This window comes from Oncorhynchus gorbuscha, linkage group LG11, assembly GCF_021184085.1.
Source record: "Oncorhynchus gorbuscha isolate QuinsamMale2020 ecotype Even-year linkage group LG11, OgorEven_v1.0, whole genome shotgun sequence".
Classification (NCBI taxonomy): domain Eukaryota; kingdom Metazoa; phylum Chordata; class Actinopteri; order Salmoniformes; family Salmonidae; genus Oncorhynchus; species Oncorhynchus gorbuscha.
The window spans coordinates 13,951,817-13,977,306 of NC_060183.1; the positions used below are offsets into that span (position 1 = coordinate 13,951,817).

The window sequence follows — 25,490 nt, forward strand, 5'->3', positions numbered from 1 at the left end:
GTGTGAATTGTCACTTCATTCAGCCCATAGACTATAAAGCAGCAGTTTGAGTCTGGACCAGAGGCCACCCCGGTGTGCACGTATTTTTATTATCCCGCTCAACACTAGCACACATGATTCAACTACCCAAGGGCCTGACAATTACAGATAGTTCACAATCATTTCAGAAACCCTGGTATAAAGTGCTCCATCAGAGTACAAGGCAAAGTGCTTGGACCATAGCCTAAGGCTGGATTCCAAACACTTAAGACACACACTATCCCCTCAAATTAAGTGTACATTTCTGATGACGTCTGACGAGTACACACTTGCAGGGCAAGGGGCGAGGGAGGAAGGAATGATTTTTAAATGGACCGCCCTTGTCTGGAAATTCTTCACTCGATGATTGTGTTTTCAGCCACCGGTAGCTTGTGGGTGCTTTATATGCACTACAGTCAATTATGATTGCATGTCTACTTGGATTAATTATTTAACTATTAATATACACCTACTGTATGATGGCTAGAAAAATAATTAGCTAACTAATGTTAGCCTGCCTAGCTACTTCTGAAGGAAAATGTTTTATTTCTACAATTTCCAAAAGCTAACCGAACAAAAACAGTACTTTTATGAGATGTTGGTGCATTAGTAGCACAATTTCTAACTTATTTACATTAGTTTTTACTTACACTTGTATGTTGACTCCATATTGACGTTGAGGTTTTGGCTGACTTTAAAAAATATATTTATTTAACCGTTACAGTTAAGTCGGTTAAGAACAACTACGTAATTTACAATGACCGGCCTACCAAAAAGCAAAAGGCTTCCTGCTCAAAAAAATAAAGGGAACACTAAACATCCTAGATCTGAATGAATGAAATATTCTTATTAAATACTTTTTTCTTTACATAGTTGAATGTGTTGACAACAAAATCACACTAAAATGATCAATGGAAATCAAATTTATCAACCCATGGAGGTCTGGATTTGGAGTCACACTCTAAATTAAAGTGGAAAACCACACTACAGGCTGATCCAACTTTGATGTAATGTCCTTAAAACAAGTCAAAATGAGGCTCAGTAGTGTGTGTGGCCTCCACGTGCCTGTATTGACCTCCATAAAACGCCTGGGCATGCTCCTGATGAGGTGGCGGATGGTCTCCTGAGGGATCTCCTCCCAGACCGGGACTAAAGCATCCGCCAACCCCTGGACCGTCTGTGATACAACGTTGCGTTGGTGGATGGACCGAGACATGATGTCCCAGATGTGCTCAATTGGATTCAGGTCTGGGGAATGGCCAGTCCATAGCATCAATGCCTTCCTCTTGCAGGAACTGCTGACATACTCCAGCCACATGAGGTCTAGCATTGTCTTGCATTAGGAGGAACCCAGGGCCAACCGCACCAGCATATTTACATTTACATTTAAGTCATTTAGCAGACGCTCTTATCCAGAGCGACTTACAAATTGGTGCATTCACCTTATGACATCCAGTGGGACAGTCACTTAACAATAGTGCATCTAAAACTTAGGGGGGGTGGGGTGAGAGGGATTACTTATCCTATCCTAGGTATTCCTTAAAGAGGTGGGGTTTCAGGTGTCTCCGGAAGGTGGTGATTGACTCCGCTGTCCTGGCGTCGTGAGGGAGTTTGTTCCACCATTGGGGGGCCAGGGCAGCGAACAGTTTTGACTGGGCTGAGCAGGAGCTGTACTTCCTCAGTGGTAGGGAGGCGAGCAGGCCAGAGGTGGATGAACGCAGTGCCCTTGTTTGGGTGTAGGGCCTGATCAGAGCCTGGAGGTACTGAGGTGCCGTTCCCCTCACAGCTCCGTAGGCAAGCACCATGGTCTTGTAGCGGATGCGAGCTTCAACTGGAAGCCAGTGGAGAGAACGGAGGAGCGGGGTGACGTGAGAGAACTTGGGAAGGTTGAACACCAGACGGGCTGCGGCGTTCTGGATGAGTTGAAGGGGTTTAATGGCACAGGCAGGGAGCCCAGCCAACAGCGAGTTGCAGTAATCCAGACGGGAGATGACAAGTGCCTGGATTAGGACCTGCGCCGCTTCCTGTGTGAGGCAGGGTCGTACTCTGCGGATGTTGTAGAGCATGAACCTACAGGAACGGGCCACCGCCTTGATGTTGGTTGAGAACGACAGGGTGTTGTCCAGGATCACGCCAAGGTTCTTGGCGCTCTGGGAGGAGGACACAATGGAGTTGTCAACCGTGATGGCGAGATCATGGAACGGGCAGTCCTTCCCCGGGAGGAAGAGCAGCTCCGTCTTGCCGAGGTTCAGCTTGAGGTGGTGATCCGTCATCCACACTGATATGTCTGCCAGACATGCAGAGATGCGATTCGCCACCTGGTCATCAGAAGGGGGAAAGGAGAAGATTAATTGTGTGTCGTCTGCATAGCAATGATAAGAGAGACCATGTGAGGTTATGACAGAGCCAAGTGACTTGGTGTATAGCGTGTATAGCGAGAATAGGAGAGGGCCAAGAACAGAGCCCTGGGGGACACCAGTGGTGAGAGCGCGTGGTGAGGAGACAGATTCTCACCACGCCACCTGGTAGGAGCGACCTGTCAGGTAGGACGCAATCCAAGCGTGGGCCGCGCCGGAGATGCCCAACTCGGAGAGGGTGGAGAGGAGGATCTGATGGTTCACAGTATCGAAGGCAGCCGATAGATCTAGAAGGATGAGAGCAGAGGAGAGAGAGTTAGCTTTAGCAGTGCGGAGCGCCTCCGTGATACAGAGGAGAGCAGTCTCAGTTGAATGACTAGTCTTGAAACCTGACTGATTTGGATCAAGAAGGTCATTCAGAGAGAGATAGCGGGAGAGCTGGCCAAGGACGGCACGTTCAAGAGTTTTGGAGAGAAAAGAAAGAAGGGATACTGGTCTGTAATTGTTGACATCGGAGGGATCGAGTGTAGGTTTTTTCAGAAGGGGTGCAACTCTCGCTCTCTTGAAGACGGAAGGGACGTAGCCAGCGGTCAGGGATGAGTTGATGAGCGAGGTGAGGTAAGGGAGAAGGTCTCCGGAAATGGTCTGGAGAAGAGAGGAGGGGATAGGGTCAAGCGGGTTGTTGGGCGGCCGGCCGTCACAAGACGCGAGATTTCATCTGGAGAGAGAGGGGAGAAAGAGGTCAGAGCACAGGGTAGGGCAGTGTGAGCAGAACCAGCGGTGTCGTTTGACTTAGCAAACGAGGATCGGATGTCGTCGACCTTCTTTTCAAAATGGTTGACGAAGTCATCTGCAGAGAGGGAGGGGGGGGGGGGGGGGGCGGAGGATTCAGGAGGGAGGAGAAGGTGGCAAAGAGCTTCCTAGGGTTAGAGGCAGATGCTTGGAATTTAGCGTGGTAGAAAGTGGCTTTAGCAGCAGAGACAGAGGAGGAAAATGTAGAGAGGAGGGAGTGAAAGGATGCCAGGTCCGCAGGGAGGCGAGTTTTCCTCCATTTCCGCTCGGCTGCCCGGAGCCCTGTTCTGTGAGCTCGCAAGGGGTCTGAGGATCTCATCTCAGTACCTAATGGCAGTCAGCACATGGAGGGCAGTGCGGCCCCCCCAAAGAAATGCCACCCCACACCATGATTGACCCACCACCAAACCGGTCATGCTGGAGGATGTTGCAGGCAGCAGAACATTCTCCACGGCGTCTCCAGACTCTGTCACATCTGCTCAGTGTGAACCTGCTTTCATCTGTGAAGAGCACAGGGCGCCAGTGGCGAATTTGCCAATCTTGGTGTTCTCTGGTAAAATGCCAAACGTCCTGCACGGTGTTGGGCTGTAAGCACAACTCCCACCTGTGGCCGTCGGGCCCTCATGCCACCCTCATGGAGTCTGTTTCTGACAGTTTGAGCAGACACATGCACATTTGTGGCCTGCTGGAGGTCATTTTGCAGGGTTCTGGTAGTGCTCCTCCTGCTCCTCCTTGCACAGAGGCGGAGGTAGCGGTCCTGCTGCTGGGTTGTTGCCCTCCTACGGCCTCCTCCACGTCTCCTGATGTACTGACCTGTCTCCTGGTAGCGCCTCCATGCTCTGGACACTACGCTGACAGACACAGCAAACCTTCTTGCCACAGCTCACATTGATGTGCCATCCTGGATCAGCTGCACTACCTGAGCCACTTGTGTGGGTTGTAGACTCCGTCTCATGCTACCACTAGAGTGAAAGCACCGCCAGCATTCAAAAGTGACCAAAACATCAGCCAGGAAGCATAGGTACTGAGAAGTGGTCTGTGGCCACCACCTGCAGAACCACTCCTTTATTGGGGGCGTCTTGCTAATTGCCTATAATTTCCACCTGTTGTCTATTCCATTTGCACAACGGCATGTGAAATGTATTGTCAATCAGTGTTGCTTCCTAAGTGGACAGTTTGATTTCAGAGAAGTGTGATTGACTTGGAGTTACATGGTGTTGTTTAAGTGTTCCCTTTATTTTTTTGAGCAGTGTATATTAATATAGGACAAAACACACATCACGACAAGAGAGACAACACAACATTACATAAAGAGTGACCTAAGCAAGGCAGCAACACAACATGGTACAAACATTATTGGGCACAAACAAAAGGCAAGAAGATCGAGACAATACATCATGCAAAGCGGCAGTGGCGGGGCGGCAGTGTAGCCTAGTGGTTAGAGCGTTGGACTAGTAACCGGAAGGTTGCGAGTTCAAACCCCCGAGCTGACAAGGTACAAATCTGTCGTTCTGCCCCTGAACAGGCAGTTAACCCACTGTTCCTAGGCCGTCATTGAAAATAACAATATGTTCTTAACTGACTTGCCTGGTTAAATAAAGGTAAAATTTTAAAAAACAGCCACCACTGTCAGTAAGATTGATTGAGTCTGAGATATAACTGTCCAGTCTTAGCGGATGTACAATCATCGCGAATTGAATTATGAGGTGTTTCAGGCCCAACGTGAACACAATTGTATTTATGTTTATTTCACCTTTATTTAACCAGGTAGGCTAGCTGAGAACAAGTTATCATTTACAACTGCGACCTGGCCAAGATGAAGCAAAGCAGTTCGACACACACAATAACACAGAGTTATTACACATGGAATAAAGAAACATAGAGTCAATAATACAGTAGAAAAGTCTATATACAGTGTGTGCAATTGAGGTAAGATAAGGGAGGAAAGGCAATAAATAGGCCATGGTGGTGAATTACAATTTAGAAATTAAACACTGGAATGGTAGATGTGCAGAAGATGAATGTGCAAGTAGAGACATGGGTGCAAAGGAGCAAGATAAATACAGTATGGGGATGAGGTAGTTGGATGGGCTATTTACAGAAGGGCTATGTACAGGTGCAGTAATCTGTGAGCGGCTCTGACAGCTGATGCTTAAAGCTAGTGAGGGAGATATGAGTCTCCAGCTTCAGTGATTTTTGCAGTTTGTTCCAGTCATTGGCAGCAGAGAACTGGAAGGAAAGGCAGCCAAAGGAAGAATTGGCATTGGGGGTGACCAGTGAGATATACCTACTGGAGTGCGTGCTACAGGTGGGTGCTGCTATGGTGACCAGTGAGCTGAGGTAAGGCGGGGCTTTACCAAGCAGAGATTTGTAGATTAAATGGAGCCAGTGGGTTTGTCGGTGAGTATGAAGTGAGGGCTAGCTAACAAGAGCGTACAGGTCGCAGTGGTGGGTAGTATATGGGGCTTTGGTGACAAAAGGGATGGCACTGTGATAGACTGCTTCCAATTTGTTGAGTAGAGTGTTGGAGGCTATTTTGTAAATGACATCGCCAAAGTCGAAGATCAGTAGGATGGTCAGTTTTAGGAGGGTATGTTTGGCAGCATGAGTGAAGGATGATTTGTTGCGAAATAGAAGCCGATTCTAGATTTCATTTTGGATTGGAGATGCTTAATGTAACTCTGGAAGGAGAGTTTAGTCTAACCAGACACCTAGGTATTTGTAGTTGTCCACATATTCTAAGTCAGAATCGTCCAGAGTAGTGATGCTGGACAGGCGGGCAGGTGCGGGTAGCGATCGGTTGAATAGCATGCATTTAGTTTTACTTGCATTTAAGAGCAGTTGGAGGCCACGGAAGGAGAGTTGTATGGCATTGAAACTCGTCTGGTGGTTAGTTAACACAGTGTCCAAAGAAGGGCCAGAGGTATGTAGAATGGTGTCGTCTGCGTAGAGGTGGATCAGAGAATCACCAGCAGCAAAAGCGACATCATTGATGTATACAGAGAAGAGAGTCAGCCTGAGAATTGAACCCTGTGGCACCCCCATAGAGACTGCTAGAGGTCCGGACAACAGGCCCTCCGATTTGACATACTGAAATCTATCTGAGAAGTAGTTGGTGAACCAGGCGAGGCAGTCATTTGAGAAAACAAGGCTATTGAGTCTGCCGATAAGAATGTGGTGATTGACAGAGTAGAAAGCCTTGGTCAGGTTGATGAATACGGCTGCACAGTAATGTCTCTTATCGATGGCGGTTATGATGTCGTTTAGGACCTTGAGCGTGGCTGAGGTGCACCAATGACCAGCTCCGAAACCAGATTGCAAAGCGGAGAAGGTACGGTGGGATTCGAAACGGTCCGTAATATGTTTGTTAACTTGGCTTTCGAAGACTTTAGATAGGAGTGTAGGATAGATATAGATCTATAGCAGTTTGGGTCTAGAGTGTCTCCCCCTTTGAAGAAGGGGATGACCTCGGCAGCTTTCCAATCTATGGGAATCTCAGACGATACAAAAGAGAGGTAGAACATGCTCGTAGTAGGGGTTGCAACAATTTTGGCAGATCATTTTAGAAAGAGAGGGTCCAGATTGTCTAGCCTGGCTGATTTGTAGGGGTCCAGATTTTGCAGCCCTTTCAGAACATCAGCTATCTGGATTTGGGTGAAGGAGAACTGGGGGAGGCTTGGGCGAGTTGCTGTGGGGGGTGTAGGGGTGTTAACCAGGGTAGGGGTAGCCAGGTGGAAAGCATGGCCAGCTGTAGAAAAATGCTTATTGAAATTCTCAATTATAGTGGATTTATCAGTGGTGACAGTGTTTCCAAGCCTCAGTGCAGTGGGCAGCTGGGAGGAGGTGCTCTTATTCTCCATGGACTTTACAGTGTCTCAGAACTTTTTTGAGTTTGTGCTACAGGATGAAAATTTCTTCTTGAAAAAGCCAGCCTTAGCTTTCCTAACTGCCTGTGTACATTGGTTCCGAACTTCCCTGAAAAATTGTACTCGCAAACTCCATTAAAAACTCAGGGCTGAGGGGCTTGCGTTGCAAACGTCCCTTGCTTGGCTAACAGCCCTTATTTGAAGTGTTCCTGCAATTTTTAAATCCCTTATGGGGTGAAATGAATCGTGGGAAAAGCGATTGGAGCCATTTCCCTGTTTGATCACTATGTTTTATTAGTATTATGGCTCACACCGTGGTGCCCTACAGGCAGATTTTCATGCAAATGTAAAAATCCACATAAAAACAATATGCGCATTTTCCCACCAGAGATGTGTTTCCATCATATTGACTGATAACAAAAACTGTGCGTGATTACGTTGTGCATTTTGCGGTTAAATTCCCATGTGGCGAATAAAAAATACAAATTGAATGGGTTTCCATCGCATTTTCAACTGGGGTTTTCTCACCAAAAAAATGTGCGTTATATACGTACACTAGTATTGACACCCACCCGTTGGCTTGCCAACAGTTTGCAGTTACAGGTATAATGAGAATATTATAATAGCCAGAAGAGTAAGATCATTTGTATTTGGCAAAAGGCAGCCAAGCATCGACTATCATGTCACCAGAATAAGAAGATCCTCGGTATTTATTTGAAAGCAGTTTCAAATTCATCAGCTTGCACTTTCACTGCCCTGTAAAATTAATCATAATGTATTTAATATTTAGCCGAATAAACTGTATTCTTTCACGACGAGTTGTTGTGGGAGAACCATCCTATGACATCACGTGACTCCAAATTTACTTCGATATGATAGTTATATTAATATTTGCGCATAAAAGCGTTCACACCGAGATTTCTACAATTCTCGCATAATTCATTTTACCGACACAAAAAGATCCCACCTTGTCTAACGTATTTTCTTTTTCTCGATATATTGAACGTTTACCGACAAAATCTTCTGTTTCCATCAGGCCTGTTATGACATGTTTTATCCTACGTACTTTACTCGCACTAAACAGGTAATCGTTGGTTCCAGTCTCTCTGTTCAGGCTGGAGCTGTACAGCAAAGATGTTTATAAGTAACCCAAGATAGACTACAGCCTCTCGTTTTCAATGGGAACAATGAGTCAGAGTTGGCAGAACAAGCAAGGACGTGGGCAGAGCCAAGCGTTCTAGCGGTATTTGCATATTTTCGTACTCTGTATTTCGCGTGTGAAATATTTATTTTATTTTCAACCTTTATATAACTAGACAAGTCAGTTAAGAACAAATTATTATTTACAATGACGGTCTACCCCGGCCAAACCCTAAACCAGACAGCGCTGGGCCAATTGTTCGCCGCACTATGGGACTCCTAATCACGACCGGTTGTGATACATCCTGGAATCGAACCAGGGTCTGTAGTGATGCCTCTAGCACTGAGATACAGTGCCTTAGACCGCTGCCCACTCGGGAGCCCCTAACTCAATTTTCCCTTGCACTCATTCTAAACAACGCAATTTCTGGAAGCTTTGACAAAGTGTAAAGTCTACAAAAATGTGATGCAAGTGTTTCGAACAGAAAACTGTATTGAGATCAAATGTTTCATAGATGAGAACATTTGCAGAATATCCCGCAAAATCCATATAGTTTTTTCTTCTCCAGGCCAAATCAAACGAAACGCGAACGGGCATTGCTTCGCATACACGCGAGAAAAGTGGACTTGCTTTCTAATTTCAAGCGCCTGGTTTCTGTCATTCACCACCGTGCATAATAATTCCAGCGAGTACACGCTCTTTCGCGTTTCATTTGATTTGGCCTTCCCACTTCTGTCCACTGGGCTTCCGCTTACCACCATAATTGGCAGGGAGTGTAAACGCCAAGCGGATGTTTCACATTTATTCATCCGGTGAAATTTCTGTCTCATTGTTCTATCTGTGGGTGTAGCTTCCACTAGGGGTCAGCAAATATCTATTTTTCAACTACCACGCACACTTTCTCTAGACTACGAGATACATTGTTTCGTTTTTACCGTTACAAATCTAACCAATTGCTGTATCGGTAACGAGTGCAATAACAGTTCGTTTAGAGAAAGTACCATCAGACATTTCTGAAGCTTTATTCGTGCTGAAAATATTTTCGATGTGGAATAATCTAGCTAATTTCCTCAGGCGTTTACTTGTGCTACCCAAGGGGTCTTTTCCAAAAGTATTTAGCTGACAAAAATGTTATGGTTGAAACAACGTGTGCACCAAATGTTACACGTGTACAGTAAAATAACACAAGTTTACATTTCGTTAAGAAGAAGATGATAAGCATTAGAAGGTGTTGAAGTGCCGCTGGTTTCGTTCTAGCAACCAACAAACGGCAAGTAAAATTGATTCTACCACTCAAGACTCATGTCGTGCGGGTTATGTAAGCCAACATGGCATTTCCCATTGTCAGGAGCACGACTCTGGCTATGCAGACTATAAAAGCCTAATAATGGCCATCAAACTCATTAACCCATTTGATTGCGAGAAAAGTAATGCATGTATTCCATATGAATGTATAGATTATGTAGAGTTTTTCTCTTAAGATATTAAAGCTAGAAAGTTATTGGTTGAAAATAATTTAATCCTTTGTGTCAAACTCTGTCAGACCATAATAACAACATAATATTTACATCATCTATAATCCTGTCTCTTTTCCAGCAGTGATGTCGTCCTCCAGTGAAACGTGCCCGTTCTGTGGGAAAAACTTCAAGAGACTGAACAGCCACCTTCCCAGATGCAAGATGGCTCCGGTCACCACAACCACACAAAGGTCGCAGACCCCCCCTGGCCCAGCTGACCTCATCACAGACAAGAACAGCAAGAAGACATCTTTATCATCGTCTTCTTCATCACCATCAACAACTTCTACTAAGAGTAAGAAGGCATCATCTTCATCTCCATCACCAGCGTTATCACCATTGGCAACTACCACCAAGAGTAAGAAATCATCATCATCATTGACAACGACTAAAAACAATAAGAAGACACCATCACCTTCCTCCTCCTCATCCTCATCAACAACAACTTCAAAGAAACGGCAGAAGCTCCTTGATGAGACTTATATTCTCTCCAAAGACAGTCTGGCAAAAGATCCAGCCAATATCCACACAAAACCCAAAGCGATAGCCAAACTCAAAGCAGTCCCTGCCACAGCCCCAGTCCCTGCCACAGCCCCAGTCCCTGCCACAGTCCCAGTGAGCACTAAAGCCAAAGCTGCCTCTAAGAAGAAGGTTTCACTGAGGGAGCAGATTGAACTATCTGCTCAGACAGCCAGAGCTGCTGCCACACTATCCAAGGAGCCTTTACCAGGGGCACAGAGTGAAGCAAGACCCTTCTGAAAGGAGGAGGTGGGGAGCAGTAGGGAGGAGGTGGGAGGAGAAGAGAAGCTGCAGGGGTCAGGCAGTGGTCAGCCCAGACCCAGCATCCAGGACCACACCACCGTCAAACCTGACCGTCTGTACAGCAAGACAATCGCACTGGACCATAACCCAACCATAACCTCTGACCTCAATAAAGACCGTCTACGCAGCAAGACAAGCAACAGGGGACAACTCATGGTCAACCACGTTTCCACCATACTGGACCGTGTTCAGACCACAACCGCTGATCGTAACAAAGACTATCTGTATAACAAGACCAGAAGACTGCTCACGGTTGAACTCGGTCAAACCTCCGTGAGGACAGAGTCAGCAACAGCCAATCAGAGTGTGACAAGGGAGAAAGCGCCATTCGACACCAGGAAGTATGGCACTGAGCAGAGGATCATGGGTCTGTAGTGTTTCTCTGGTCCTACTGTATTATGGCTGCCTAATCCATTGACATCTCTACTGGCTGTAGATGAGACCAGCACTAACTAACTGGCTAACCATTGACATCCCTACTCCCTGTAGTTGAGACCAGCACTGATTGACTGGCATGTTGTGTTGTAGGTAAACTGTCTCTAGGGGAGGTGAGGCTGAAGGAACTACCTTGCTGGATCGCTACCAGAGCTCCCCGCAACCCCAGAAATGGAGTACAGGCCCTGATCAGCGGTAGAAGACACCCTACACCAGAGATCATTAACTAGATTCAGCTATAGGACGATTGTTTTTCATTGAGCGGATGGTTAGGGGGCCGGAACATAGTTACAAATCATTTGTAGACTACAAATTGACTGCAAGAAGTCCAAACAGATATTTGACAAAAACATCATTTTAATCCCAGTTTACATTTGTTTACGATCACATACACTGAGTATACAAAACATTAAGAAGTTACCGGCTACTAAGTTGCTTTGAAAGTAGTGGAAACAACTTTTAATGTACACTGAGTGTACAAAGCATTAGGAACACCTGCTCTTTCCATGACATAGACTGACCAGATGAATCCAGGTGATATTGATGTCACTTATTACATCCACTTCATTCAGTGTAGATGAACGGGAGGAGACGGGTTAAAGTTGGATGTTTAAGCCTTGAGACAATTGAGACATGGATTGTGTATGTGTGCCATTGAGGGTGAATGGGCAAGGCAAGATTTAAGCGCCTTTGAACGGCGTATGGTAGTAGGTTTTTATCTTTTTAAATGTTTGTTTTTTAATCAGAACTTGGGGTTGCCAAATAAAACGCCAGTAGGGGAACCCAGCCCGACAAACATACACACACATACACAGTGAATCTATTTGGTTATCCCATGATATCTCTTTTAGGTCCATCTACCATCTCTTTCTTTCTCTAGGATGGCAGTGGTACTACAGGAGGTATATAGATGTGAGGAAAGGTGGAGTGGGAGGAGTGGCCATGCTGTTAGCAGGATACTGTGTGATGGGCTACACCTGGCACTACCCGCACATCAGTAAGTGTGTGTGTGTGACTTCAATCTTTCTTCAAAAAAAATTGACCGACTTTCTTCATCTTTATATGTTTACTGACTTGTGTGTTTTCCCTCATTAGAGCATGACCGCTGGAGGAAGTACCACTGAGCCCTGCTGAGTGGTAGGGGTCAAACTAAGGGGAAACCTCTTCACTCTGGGAGCGCGCCCCTAGTGGTGTGGTGGAGAAACATTTTCCAACAGGAGACATATTTGACGAGCTGCAGCTATGGCGAAAACGCTTTGGCTATACACATATTCTTCTGTGTGAAAGGAGATGAAATGTATACAGAAGCAACACTTGAGGTGCCCAGGGAAATGGTCTCATTTCAGTTTGAAGTTTAATTTCTTGTAAACCTTGTGTACAACTCTTTAAGTATTTATGTCACATTTGCTGTTGTTTTGTTAACTGTTTATGAAAGGGAAGGATATCTCAATGTTACACCACGTCTGCTTCTAGGACAAGTTAAAAATGAATTGTGTTCTCTCTAAACTAGTGAGAACAGCATCAAAAGCTGTCAGCACTCCTAAAGGACTCCCAGCCAATCCAGCAAGTGTCACTGTTGGGACTGTTTTTGTGTAAACTGACAATGTACTGTGTGTAGCATGCCCTCCCTATCAATGCTTCAAATGATTGAATGTAGTCATGACCAGCCATGAGACAAACTGGCCCAAGTATAGTAATACTATAATAACAAGTATTACAGTGTGTGTGCTTGCAGTATTTAACTGACTGAAGGTTTTACCAATACTACATGTTTGAGAAAGGTTAAGTTTCAAATGAATCAGGCTATGCCCATTTATGATTGTATTCAAAAATGAATTTATTGTTGACTTTTCTCTTTCTGTTGTAGTGAACACAAACTAAAAATGAACAACACAGTATTTGTAACAATTTCTTTTGGAACACTTCATAGCCAACAGAATACAAAATGTTTTTACATTCTTCTTCTTTACAAAAAAGTATAAATATTGTTTCATTTTTATATATAGATATATATATAAAAACTATACAAATCATGTAGAGTGAGACAAAAGTAAACAGTGAAAATGGGGGTAATGAAGTAAAAATGTGTCACTCCTTGCCAGAAAGAGCCTAGTATATCAACCTTAGGCACTCCTGTGTGAGACGACTGTTTCCCATTAAGTGCACTACTTTTGCTCCACGCCACATAAGCTTGTCAAAAGTAGTGCACTATCACAGGCATAGGGTGTAATTTGAGACATGGGGGTGGTCAGGACCAGGGCTGAAATACAGAGGGTTGACAAGACAACATGTAAAACAGACAGCTGTGTTCTCTCTCTCTAAATCCTTCAGTCTGTTCATTCAGTCAATTTATGAGCATAGACAGTCCCCTCTCTCTCTCTCCTGTTGATTGGGGTATAATTGTTGGGCGGGACAGGAGGATTGAGTGAAGTGATGGATAGAATAGAGGAGAGGAAAGTTAAGCAGGCGAAGTAATGAGTGACATTCATCCAGCGTACGTACGCAGAGACATACAACCCATAACCTTCCAGGGTTATTCAATCTCACCATGGTTACAGTGGTTGCGTGTTAACGTCGCTGGTACACACATCCCTAACAACACAAATCGTGATTTATAAAAAAAAAAATTAAAAAATGAAACCAAAAAAAGAAACACGGCGAAACATTTCTCCCTCAATCTGAGGAGTTAAGTTCCCCCCAGCACCAATACACTCTAATGAGAGTGAATGTGTGTGAGTGCAGAGGGGCGTCACATACCTTTAAGGTACAAAAGAAAAATGCCAAATAAGAAAATGACAACTGACAGAAAACCAAAAGCTGCTTGTTTAGTCGTTATATAGACACAAGAGTGTGAGTGAGTTTCTCTGGCTTGACTTTACCGTGAAGACTGAAGTAGAAAACACAAAAATAGCTATATATGTTGTAGTTTTCCAATCCATCAATTACTACTGTATTTTATGTGTAGGTGTGTAATGTCAGGTGCAAAAAGGACATTTCTTACAAGGCTTCTTCATGTAAACATTTCAAGGACAACGTAGAATTTCTCAGGCACAGAATCATCACCTTCCTCCTCCCTGAACTTCAGCATTGTGGGACGTAGCCTAACATTGAGTTTCAGGAATTTAGGAATGTTTGTATAGAGGTCAATGAGAAAGGGTGTCGAATTTGGCCAACAAAAAATGTAATTACTCATTTGCTTCGTGAGGCTTATTTGATCAAATAGAAGTTTTGCAATGGTTAGGTTGTTACAAATGCACTAATATAAGTGGACAAACGTGGCAGTAATATCTGAGTTGTACCTGTTATCATAGAGATACTGTATATAGAGAACTCTTTGTGGATATAACTTGTTTTAAAGTGGCCATTGGGGCTTTCACCATTATAAAGTAGCCAACTGGGTGTGGATTCCTATGAGTTGGAAGCAATCGGCTAATGAAGAAGAAAATGTACTACTTTAAAATGGAAATAGCCTCAATGGCGCTGCCCATGCTGTCACAGACGCTATGATGGCACAGATACAGAGATGAGTCCTCCATCTATCTCTATGGCCTGTTATTCACACACGTATCTGCCCTCTCATTGGCTAAAATAGTCCTACCTGATCTCGCCACCTCCCACCTGCCTTCCATCTTAGAGGACATGTATTTCCATTGTTAGAGCAGTCAATCGACTATTTTGTCAATATAATAGACAATCTTTGCATCCTCTCCCACTCACACCCAACAGGATATGATGTCACAAAGATCATGACACCTGGCTGTCCTACAGTAAATATAATACTGTAACCATAGAAATACAATCTAGATTATATTTCTATGGCTGTAACTAACTCAGAGCTGGTTGAAGTGGACTGACAATGAGAGAGAGAAGGAGAAAATAAACAACAAGCATGTAATCCCTGGAGCGAGCTGAGGGGAAAGGATGGGAGGATGAGAGATGGAGGAATGGAAGGATAGAGTGATGGGCACGTCTGCCTGTCAGTCTCTTAACATTCTAGAATGCTGTTGACGGCTGCCTCTAGAACCGAGTCTGTGTCGGGCGGGGTGGGAGGGAGTGGTAGGGGGACCTGGGGGTGAGAGGGCAGGTGAGACAGGTGCTGAGTCTGTTCCGTCCCTGTCGACACTGCCGCTGTGGCCGTAGCAGCCACGTTTCCAAGGTGATAGTTGCTGTTGTTGTTGTTGCTACAAGCAGCTTTGTTTCCATAGTTGCTATGTTGAGTTCTCTTCAGGTCAATGATACTCTTATAAGAGTCTTTTCCTCCTCCCCCACTACCTCCCCCCGGGTCTCCATAGCCTGACTGGGGGTCTGTCCTGTGAGGGGAGTCTGTGTTCAACCCCCCCACTGACTGTCTATGGCCATGGCTGGACGAGGGGGAGGAGAGAGGGTCCAGGGGGAGGCAGGGGGGAGAGAGGAGAGACGGCTTCACCGCACAACAGAAATCTTCCAAGAAGCCATCTATGGAGGGAGAGAGAGAGAAAGAGACATGATGAAAAATAATGGTCCACAGCTTTTAAATGATCCACATTCCTGCCATTTCCCTCCTCCTCACCTGGGTCAACCAGTATCATACGTTTGTCCTGTGTCAGGTTCTGCCGTTCCTCTTGGTTAAAGGTCCTGTCAATCATCACCATCTCTGAGGAGGGACTGGAGCGCTGCAGGAAGAGAGGGACTTAGCAACATCCTTACAATTTTGAAGATAAACAAGTATTTGTGTGTATGTGCATATGTCCGTGTGTGTGTGTTCTCACCTCAGCCTCCACCATCAGCAGTCGTCTGTATTTGTTGATCATAACCTGGGTCCTCTTCAACACCTGAGTCGCCATCGTCTCAAACTCATCATCCACTGGTACAGACAGAACACAGTGTCACACACACACACACACACACACACACACACACACACACACACACACACACACACACACACACACACACACACACACACACACACACACACACACACACACACACACGGTGTAGGGGAGGATTCTGACCTTGAGAAAACTCTTCCTTGTTGGGCGGAGCACCGTGGAACATGTGGTAGGGGAGGAGTCTGTGCAGTGCGTCGTCCAATGAGGTGAAGCGGGTGATGTCAGGTGACAGAACCCCTGAACGATCCATCGTCAACTGATGTAGCATCCTGCAGACATACACATTGTACACTTGTCGCATACAATCAGTATAAATGCATATGTGGATATACATCTATAACGCTGGAGGCTGCTGAGGGGAGGACAGCTCATAGTAATGGCTGGAATGGTATCAAACGAATGGTTTTCATGTGTTTGATATTATTCCATTCCAGCCATTACATCAAACCGTCCTCCCCTCAGCAGCCTCCACTGATTTATACACACAAACACACACTACTTACATTGCTCCTCTGGTGAGCTGCTGAGGGGCTTGCCTCTTCTGAGCGCTGACCTACAAGAGACACGTCATTTTCATCATCACGCACACAAACACAGACTAACACACAAACACACACGTGTGCAACATGTAGACTACCTGTGTGTTTAGCAGGGAGTCTTGGCTCACGGAGGTCATTGTATTCACAGCTAGGAGACAAAAAAGGAAACAGAAATCAGGAGAGGGGTTTCTTTATGTCTGTAACTACACGCAGACACATAAACTCATATACAAACACAAACCTTTGTTTCCAAGGAGGTTGACAAGCTGTGTCTGAGCCTGTGACAGGAAGTGGAGAAGAAAACAACAAAATATTTATAGAAACGAATACAAAGAGGGTAATAATTAAGAGAGAGAGAGTGAGCGAGGGGTAGAGAGTTGTAGTTAGTACCTGTGAGTATTCCTCATCCTGTGTGGCAGTACCAGTACCAGAGAGAGACATGGGGGAGAGGGAGCTGCTGTTCTGAGTCACTGCGAGGCGCTGCACTGGGCTGCACGACACCTGACCCCGAACCCCTGCGGTCGCTGTGCCAACCAGCGTCAGACACCCCTGATTTGATGCCGCCTGGATGGGGGCAGGGCTAGTACCAGGAAAAGTCTGCCATTTTTGGGTCATGGCTCCTCCTACTCCCACCTGACTGCCTCCCACTTGGATCAGCTGACCACCCGCCGTCGCCGTGAAGTTCTGCCCGGTGACAAGCTGCACTGTGTTCTGATTGGCTACCATGGTTGATTGGGATGGGTCTGAGGAGCCATTGTGGTGGACCAGGTACTGCCCTGGGGCCAGATTGGCCTGGACTTGTTGTCCCTGGTTCTGCTGCCCCAGCGGAGAGTGGACCAGGATGGAGCCGTTAGCTGTGTAGTGTCCCTGGGCCGCAGTGTTAACCATGGTGGTGGTTGTGGTCTGGAGTCCCAGGCTGTAGACTGTCTGAGCCCCAGCTTGAAGGGGTTTGGGCTGGATAGGTCTGACCAGGGCCTGGGTGCCCCCTGGTCCTCTCTGGATGATGATATTCTGCAGGGGGATGTTTTTAAAGGGCAAGCCCACCTGGTTCACCTGGCCCACTTGGGAGGAGGCGGCAAACACCTGCCCCCCTGCTGCTACTCCACCCATCACCCCCCCGATCTCCCCACCCTGCCGGAGGAGGATCTGTTGAACCCCTCCACCTCCGAAGGACCCCAACACCTGGATGTGCCCCCCTGCCTGGCCGTTGGGCAGCTGGGACACCTGGGATACTCCCTGGAGAAACTGACCACTGGGAAACGCTGCTGTCGCCGTGGTGACCCCGCCGCTGTACCCCCCCGAGACCAGCTGGGCGGGGAATGGGGAGGGGGCCGGAGGGGGAGGTGGTTGGGAGTCTAGCATGGCCTCCTGTTCCAGAGTCTGTTCAGTGATGTCTGCCTCCATGAGAGACTTCTGCAGGATGTCAAAGTGCTGGTCCTCTCCTCCTCCAAGATCCATTCCTCCTGGAGAGGCTCCTCCCCCCAGCTCATCCTCGATGAACGATAGGCTGCTGGAAAGCTGGAGGCCAGCCCCCGCTGTATCCTCAAACTCGCCATCTTTGAGGCCGGAGTTAGAGCCAGCCTGAGAGAGAGAAAAAAATAACACTTTATAACTAGAATAGATAGTCAAGGTACTCAAAGTGCTTTACATAGTAGTGGGAAGTTCACATTATCCACCATCAGTGTCTACCACCCACCTGCGTGATGCACGCCGACCATTTTTGTGCCAGAACACTCAGCACACACCAGCTATCAGGTGGAGAGGTGAGGAGTGATATATGCAAATTAGGAGGATGATTAGATGGCCACGATGGAATGGGGCCAGGTTGGGAATTTATCCATAACACCAGGGTTAACACCCCTAATCTTATGATACATGCCATGGGATTTTTATGACCACAGAAAGTCAGGACACCTGTTTAATGTCCCATCGGAAAGACTGCACAATAGGCGGGGCAAAGTCCCCTTCACTGCCCTGGGATCTCCCTAGACCAGAGGGAACAGTATTGGCCCTCCAACACCCCTCCAAGCAGCATCTGGTCTTCCATCCAGGGACCGACCAGGACCAACCCTGCTTAGCTTTAGAGGCAAGCCAGCAGCGGGATGCAGGGTGGTATGCTGCTGGCAACTACGCAGGTTCAGTCAGTATATAAACCCACTGGCAGCAGGTAAGTAAAGGTTTACTAAGACTCACAGTGTTACTAGTGAAGAAGGTTCCAGCAGAGCCGTACGCTGCGTTCGTCACATCATCCTCCTCAATCTGAAGGAGAAAACACACAGTCACTTCACCCGTATCACAAAGCAGCCTGCTAACTTTATTAAATATTATGTTAGTTTAAATAGGCATGGATGAACTAGTAGACCAGAGGGGGGAAACACTCACAGACTTGTTGGTGGAGCCGTGGAGGTAGTCATTCAATGCCTGCACATCTCTGAAGGAGAGGGAGCTTGAGTCAGAGACAATCAGATTTTTTTTAAATGCAATTTAGTTAACATTTGTAGCCCCTGGGCAACAAACTTCTCTGTTCCACCTGCCATTATGAATGCCTTAGTGTTAGATATGTTATAGACTATGTTTGTGATTTAATTGTCAGACAGATTTACCCTATAATATCCAGAAGACGGCGATCGTCCTCATCATCCATGACACCTGGGAGAGGTGAAAGCAGAGAGGAACGAAGTGAGAGGAGGGTTGGATGAGAGCAGAGTGAAGGATGATGTGAGAAAAATTATGTGTAATGGAATGAAGGATAAGTGGACAATATTATATTAAGGCTTTAAACTGTATACATTCTGTAACTATGCTAAAAATGCTCAAATGCAATATGAGCTTTTATTCAAACCCCTGCCACTTCTCTAGATAGAGGCAACAATTCCTATGAATGCTTATGACCACTAAAGAGCAATGCAGAAACATTGAGAGTGGGCCAATAAAGAGGAAGTGGTGTGTGTGGTGACAGTTGGTGATGACGCAATAAAACACTCACAGCTTTCTGACAGCGGGCATGGAATCATTCATTAACCACCCTTTATTTTCTGTGCTGGAGTAGAAGGGAGCAGGGTGAGAGAGACAGATGGGAGAGAGCGAGGTTAAGAGAACAGTACGTACAGTATTGCCCCTATCCCTCCACCTAGTATCCAGATTCCCTGAGAGTAATAATATAGGATATTTTCGCAGACGCTCTTATCCAAAGCGATTTACAGTCGTGTGCAAACAACTCATTATTCTGGCGTTGCAAGCACCATGCTCTCTACAGCAGACCGCGAGTGACTCTCCCGAACCCTACCCTTCTCCTGCATATTGGTCGTCTCTCCTGTCACCTCCCATAGAATGAAGATGGCCATCGGTGTAAATAACTCCGCCCTGTTCAATTTCAAGGTTGTCTGGGAGTTGAACGTTTAGAAAACATTTTATAGCCAACATTCCACAGAACTAACTCCTATGATGTTTGACCTTGGTCTCGGGCCATAAAACAGTGAATAACAATAGTATCATACTATTCTCAAGGGCGAACCTGTTATTTGGTTAATTCATAGAGCCGCAATGGCAAGAGTTAAACAAGGTGGGGCTTTGAAAAATGTATTGCCAGTGTAGGGGGCCTAATATACTGTGATGTGTCCCAATTATAGACTTTTTTTTTTTTACCTATTTGTATCATTCATTCGATGTCATGTCGAATTACAAATCTGATACATTGTGTCCAGTCAGTGATGTAGCCTCGTACTCCGGTGTCAGTCTGGAAAAATGTAGCAAGTCTGAAACAAAATGGCGACTCCGCCACCATCTTTATTTGAGAAAGAAAAGTCTGATGACGAGACTCAAAACAATGCGACAGTCTCAGCTACAATTGAGTAGTTCCATGTAAAGGGAATTACACGACTATGGTTAATCAGATTTAACAGGCCGTTTCGAAATGACGAAACTACTTGCATTTTCTATAGTTGGGCTGCTAGTTTGTCCTTAACAAAACATGTGGCATACGCAGATACGCGTGGCACTTTATATGCAGTTTTCCACCCCACCCCCCCCCCCAAAAAAAGGAAACAAAACAATACATTTTACTTCACAAATTAAACTGATATACGCGCTCTTGGATGGTCCCTTCAAGTATTGTTAGTTAACGAAAGATTAGTTGAAAATGATCTGTCGGCGTCTAGCTAACCGCAGCTTTATAATGTCCCTCTGCCCATTTCATTGGGATTATTTTATGCCATAGCGGCGAGCTAGCACCACTAAACATTTGCATTTATACGTGTCAAATAACGTTTAACTGTGCGAATTCACACACAGTGTCAAAAAACAAAACCTTCCAGTTGGCTTGGAAATATCAAAGATTTTACTAGATAAATTTGGCCGAATGTGGGAAAACGAGCAGCTATCTTAAACTCAAAGTCAACTAGCTGGCCAATAAATGCAAAAATAAAAACACACAATATAGCATCCCCCCCCCCCCAATACAACTCGCCCAGTGGTCAGAGTAGGCGTATAAGAAGAGATAGCTAAACCAGCTCATCCGAAGAATAGTCGAAACATTTTTTTTGCTCCAATTGAATTTCGACATGGCAATATAACACCCTCCCAAATCTTAGCTTTGTGCCGAGTCGAACCGCTAACGAGTCGTGGTACGACGCTCAATCTTCGGCGTCGTTTAACAAAGCCAGTTAATGTATAGTTTGCTATATATATTTTTTTTTTCTTACGTCCCCCCCCCAAAAAATAGACTGAAATCGACAGACAATGAATCGTAATTGGAGCACAACAACAACAACAAGAAGGAGAAAAAAGCCTGTCCTTCCAGCCTCTAGCTGACATGCTCCTTCTCTGTTGGGGTAAAAGCTACCACTTGTCTTCTACAGTGTTTAAGCTCATCTGCCAGCATGCAAAACGTCACATTTCTCTCGATTTGCTGAATAGACGTATTTCAAATCGTGGAATTTACTAGAGCGTGGAGATTTCCATCAAGCAGCTCCTGGGGCTACTTATTTGACCGTGTTTTAACTGGTAAACATCGGCCTGTTCTTGGTTAGCTCCGTTGTCGCCTATTTAGAAACGTCGGACAGAATTCGTTGACACGGTTAAACAGCGTCGAGACATAAATATTTATTTCGATTAGCATAACATAAAGACGACTGAAAGAAGGCAAAACCCTTACTCCTGTCTCACTCTTCTTGAAACCCAATATCTCCATTTGGCAACTTTTAATTTGCTCCCCCCTCCTCCTCCTCCCTCCCTCCTTTCCCACTCATATATTTTTCTCACTGTCCCTGTTCTGTCTCAGATATATTTCTCTCCACTCTCACTCTATTCCCCCCCAGAAGGAAGGGAGGAAGGAGGTTGTGTGTGTTTTTTCCTTGAAATTTTATCACAAAATTATAATACACTCAAAGGGAAACTCACCGTCATGAAAAAGCAGTGCCTTGTCAACGGGGTTTCCTCGCCATCACAGCACGGGTAGTCGGGGTAGTGCCGCTCCAGCAGAAGGCAGCAACATCAGAGCATTCTACAGATAGCATTGCAATATTCCATAGTACTCACATAGGACAACCAAATAGTTACTAAACTATAAATACTGAAAAACTATGTTCTACCATTCATTATTTTTTTTTATTTTTTTTTACTGAACAGATACTTAAATTCTCCCATATGAATAGGAAATTGTTTTACTGTACACTTGGCTATTATGAACGGTAGGGGGCCACTAATAGATGCCACACCTTGATGTGGCTGCTTAAAATGACTACAAAGAGATCATCAAAACGAGGGCGTTATTCCACTCATACCCTCCAAGGGCATATAGGAGGGCGGTAACAGATTTAATAAGTAATCATATTCGTAGTGCTGCTCTGTACACCATGTTTCAATAAGAGATTGGGGTCAACTATGTATACCGCAATTCAATCTATTGTGGTGTGAATTCATGTTGGCCTATTTTATTCCATATAATATAGACCCATTTCATATTTTTGCAAACAGTTACAGCTGTCTCCTTTGGACGAGTGAAGTTATTCCTTCCTGCAGAATAATACAATGTTACTGCATATGAAAGTGAGGTGTGTGTGACATTGAGGAATAAATACACTCTTCTACTGTGAAGGTGGCCCCTGATATATTATTTAACTATACTGAGATTCATTTTATATTCGCCTCGATTTAAAACCCAGGAATCCTTCCATTTGTTTTCGCAGTAGGGCACGATAGAACATGGGAAACATTATAGATGGATATTTGTTATGGGTTGCAGAAATAATGGTGTATGAACCTGTGGTTTGGCTGACACCAGCTCTCGTGGGCACTGTGGACTTTTGCGTCTAGGTGAGAGTGGGGAAAACGTAAGAAACGCCGTTCCATAACCCACCAATTAAGTAACAGTATAGCCACAAGAAGGGAGGGATTTATCCAATGAGAATGCCGTTTGTTACGAAGCGACATTATCGCTTCCGCATGTGCTGATACAACAACATAGACGAGAATATGGATGTGGAGAGTGGTATTTGTCAGGGAAACGGGGACTCTGGGCGTGAGTTAGGCGTGAAGATCCCCGAGGGGATGCTGAAACGGGAACAGGATAGGCTCGAGGACGTGGAGAGAAAGAAAGAGGTGAAAAAGAGCCAGTCTGTCACGGAGGAGAAGAGCGGGTTCTTCACCGCGACGTTCGGCAGCGAAAGGGCGGCTATCGAAAAGTTACTGGCTGGTTGCTCGGGGGCTACTGACCGTGTCCTGGCCACCAAAACCTTGGAGGAGGTGACTACTAAAACACAACGGCTCCAGAAGTTTCTAAACGACAGCATTGTGTTTTTACCGCAGTACGAGCTGAGACAGGCACAGGTGGCGCTCCAGAAACTACAGAACTCTCTGACCGAGAAGAGAGATGAGATTCTCCCCAAGAAGAAGTTCGCCTTTAGGTCGCGTGCAGCAAATACACCCAAAGTTGATCCACCTGTCGCGGACCCAGCGTCACCTGTAACACCTAAGGATTCTGGCCGAATTAAAGTGGATGGAGCCATAAGCCCCCCAGAGCAGTGCGGCTTCTCCCACTTTGAATCCCAGGTAAAAGTCCCTAACATAACACGATTCATTAAATCATTTATTATGAGAATGCTTGTCTCTAGTCAACTGTGCTGTAGATTCTACTCTTTGAAGGTATGTAGTTTAAATGTCTGATGACCACTGTTTGTCTTTGGCAGGTGCTGACCAAGACAGCGGAGGAGATCAAACAACAGGATGTTCTCCTGACCCACCTGACCAATTGCAAGGTCAGACTCCTGGGATCCCCAAGCACCGTCCACATCAAACACGTCCAGAACTGTGAGATCTTCTCTGGGCCGGTCTCCAGCTCTGTATTCGTCGACCACTGCACCGGCAGCACCCTCTCCTTCCCCTGCCAGCAGCTACGGACTCACCACACTACTGACACACAGGTCTATCTGCATGTCACCAGCCGCGCCATCATAGAAGACTGTCAAAGGGTGTGCTTCGCCCCCTTTGCCTGGTCCTACCCGGGTCTGGACCTGGACTTTAAGGTGTCTGGTCTGGACCGGGAGAGGAACAACTGGAACCAGGTGGATGATTTTAACTGGCTGGCCATAGGGACCCAATCACCTAACTGGTGTGTCATCCCAGAAGCTGAGAGAAGAACTGAGTGGGACTCCTAGAGACATAAATAAAGAGCCTGTCAATCAAACAAATGAAGTGTTTTCTTATTTTCTAGAATTTATGTCATTGGCTTCAACAATCACTCAGTCCTGATGGTGACAAAGCCTTATGCGACTAATGCTGATGGGTTGTTTCATAATCTCCTGACAGGGTTGACCGTGTGTGTATTTTATATATATATGTGTATGTGTGTGTTTACGCATTGCTGCTTTCTCACTACCCTACTCTTGAGCAGTACAATTAGAATGTTAACCACAGGTAATGTCACTAACACAGTTTGTTACACATTCATTTATTAAGAAAGGACCACCTTAGTCTGTTAAAAATATATATATATATAATAGCCACACCTTAATGTTTACAACATGCATTTCTTTCACTGTTCTCTCATCTGTGGAAGTGGTCTTGGTGAGTGTTAGTGTAAATAAAGGGTTTGGTTGACAAACCAATACATCTGTCAGTTTGTCTTTAATGGTACATGAAACAGTTTGGGGTGGTTTTCCTGGATGCATATTAAGCCTAGTTCTGGACTAAAAAGCAAGTTCAATAGGGAATCTCCATTGAATGTGTTGTCTAGTCTAGGACCGGGCCTAATCTGTGTATAGGAAACTGTCTCTAACTGTTTCTTCCCTTTTCCACATCCTGTCCCCACTTTTCCCAGAGAAGTCTGACATGTAGTAGAGGTTATAATCATACTGTACCAGTGACAGTGCTGATCTCTGCCCTCAGCTACTCTAACACCAGTATGCTCCTCTGGTTTCTCTCATAAGTTCTGCCAACTTCTGAAGATGTCATATCAGGTCTGCTGGCCTGTTGTGTGTCCCTGTGCAGCTCACATGTGCACCTGCCATCATGTCGTTGATTGAATGCACTGACACACAACCACACACATCTCCCTTCTCTTATATAGTTTACACATCACAATCCTGGCTTTGCTGTGCAATGAAGAGGCCCCCTTTAGAAGTTAGTTGTTGGTCCACCAAACTGCCAGAAGCATTACACAGTTCATTCAGTCCAGACACAAACACCTTCATAGTTAAATCTGCCTGCTTCCTTAATACAGCGTAGTATATTACAATGCAGGATCGATGAGTTAGCCAGCGTACTTGCCTTATCATTCTGAAATAACTTTTTTTTTTTTTTTTTTAATATAAGCTAGAAATGGGCATGGTTTAATTGTCTTAACAGCCCAGAAAACATCTCAGTTTATCTTTCTTAATGAACCAGAAAATCAATAGTTATTTCTGGTTGTTGATCAAATTGATCTGATCCTGCTTTGTAGTAGACGCCTCTGATGAGAGACTGCCAGGTTGTTTATGTTGGCTGCTGAATGCAAGTGTAGCTAAGTGGGTCATGGGGAGACTTGTTGTAGGAGCTACTCTAAGGATCCATTCTTCCAGAACCTGTCTGTCTGTGAGGGGCTTACAGGTTTTTCTGCTTGTTTTTATTGAATCGTCTCACTGACTACACTGCAAGCAT

General features: G+C 45.4%; 4 protein-coding genes across 7 annotated transcripts; 3 read left to right on the forward strand and 1 right to left on the reverse strand.

Annotated features, from left to right (window-relative positions):
• Positions 1-9,775: 9,775 nt before the first annotated feature.
• Positions 9,776-10,450, forward strand: LOC123989612 (putative protein TPRXL). Its single transcript, XM_046290732.1, has one exon. It carries the CDS (start codon positions 9,776-9,778, stop codon positions 10,448-10,450), a length of 675 nt encoding a protein of 224 aa, XP_046146688.1.
• Positions 9,776-12,844, forward strand: LOC124048126 (ATP synthase subunit f, mitochondrial-like). Its single transcript, XM_046368574.1, has 4 exons — positions 9,776-10,880; positions 11,042-11,143; positions 11,829-11,945; positions 12,044-12,844. Exons 1-4 carry the CDS (start codon positions 10,667-10,669, stop codon positions 12,070-12,072), a joined length of 462 nt encoding a protein of 153 aa, XP_046224530.1. The 5' UTR covers positions 9,776-10,666; the 3' UTR covers positions 12,073-12,844.
• Positions 12,845-14,363: 1,519 nt separating this feature from the next.
• Positions 14,364-21,966, reverse strand: LOC124048123 (BRD4-interacting chromatin-remodeling complex-associated protein-like). 4 transcript variants are annotated; one of them, XM_046368571.1, is made up of 13 exons: positions 21,756-21,966; positions 19,345-19,393; positions 18,962-19,007; positions 18,741-18,789; positions 18,552-18,617; positions 16,749-17,939; positions 16,600-16,636; positions 16,457-16,506; positions 16,323-16,372; positions 15,943-16,088; positions 15,697-15,791; positions 15,498-15,600; positions 14,364-15,403 (listed from the first exon to the last, which is right to left on the reverse strand). In XM_046368571.1, exons 2-13 carry the CDS (start codon positions 19,370-19,372, stop codon positions 14,934-14,936), a joined length of 2,331 nt encoding a protein of 776 aa, XP_046224527.1. In that variant the 5' UTR covers positions 19,373-19,393; positions 21,756-21,966; the 3' UTR covers positions 14,364-14,933. The 4 variants fall into 4 exon arrangements, with proteins under 4 accessions (XP_046224527.1, XP_046224525.1, XP_046224526.1 ...); XM_046368569.1 differs by having other exon boundaries at positions 19,345-19,398; positions 21,756-21,965; XM_046368570.1 differs by lacking the exon at positions 21,756-21,966 and adding an exon at positions 21,511-21,565 and having other exon boundaries at positions 19,345-19,398.
• LOC124048125 (tubulin-specific chaperone C-like) lies at positions 20,916-24,460 on the forward strand. Its single transcript, XM_046368573.1, has 2 exons — positions 20,916-23,405; positions 23,543-24,460. The coding sequence occupies exons 1-2, from the start codon at positions 22,830-22,832 to the stop codon at positions 24,008-24,010; spliced, it is 1,044 nt and encodes a 347-aa protein (XP_046224529.1). The 5' UTR covers positions 20,916-22,829; the 3' UTR covers positions 24,011-24,460.
• The last annotated feature ends 1,030 nt before the right edge of the window (positions 24,461-25,490 follow it).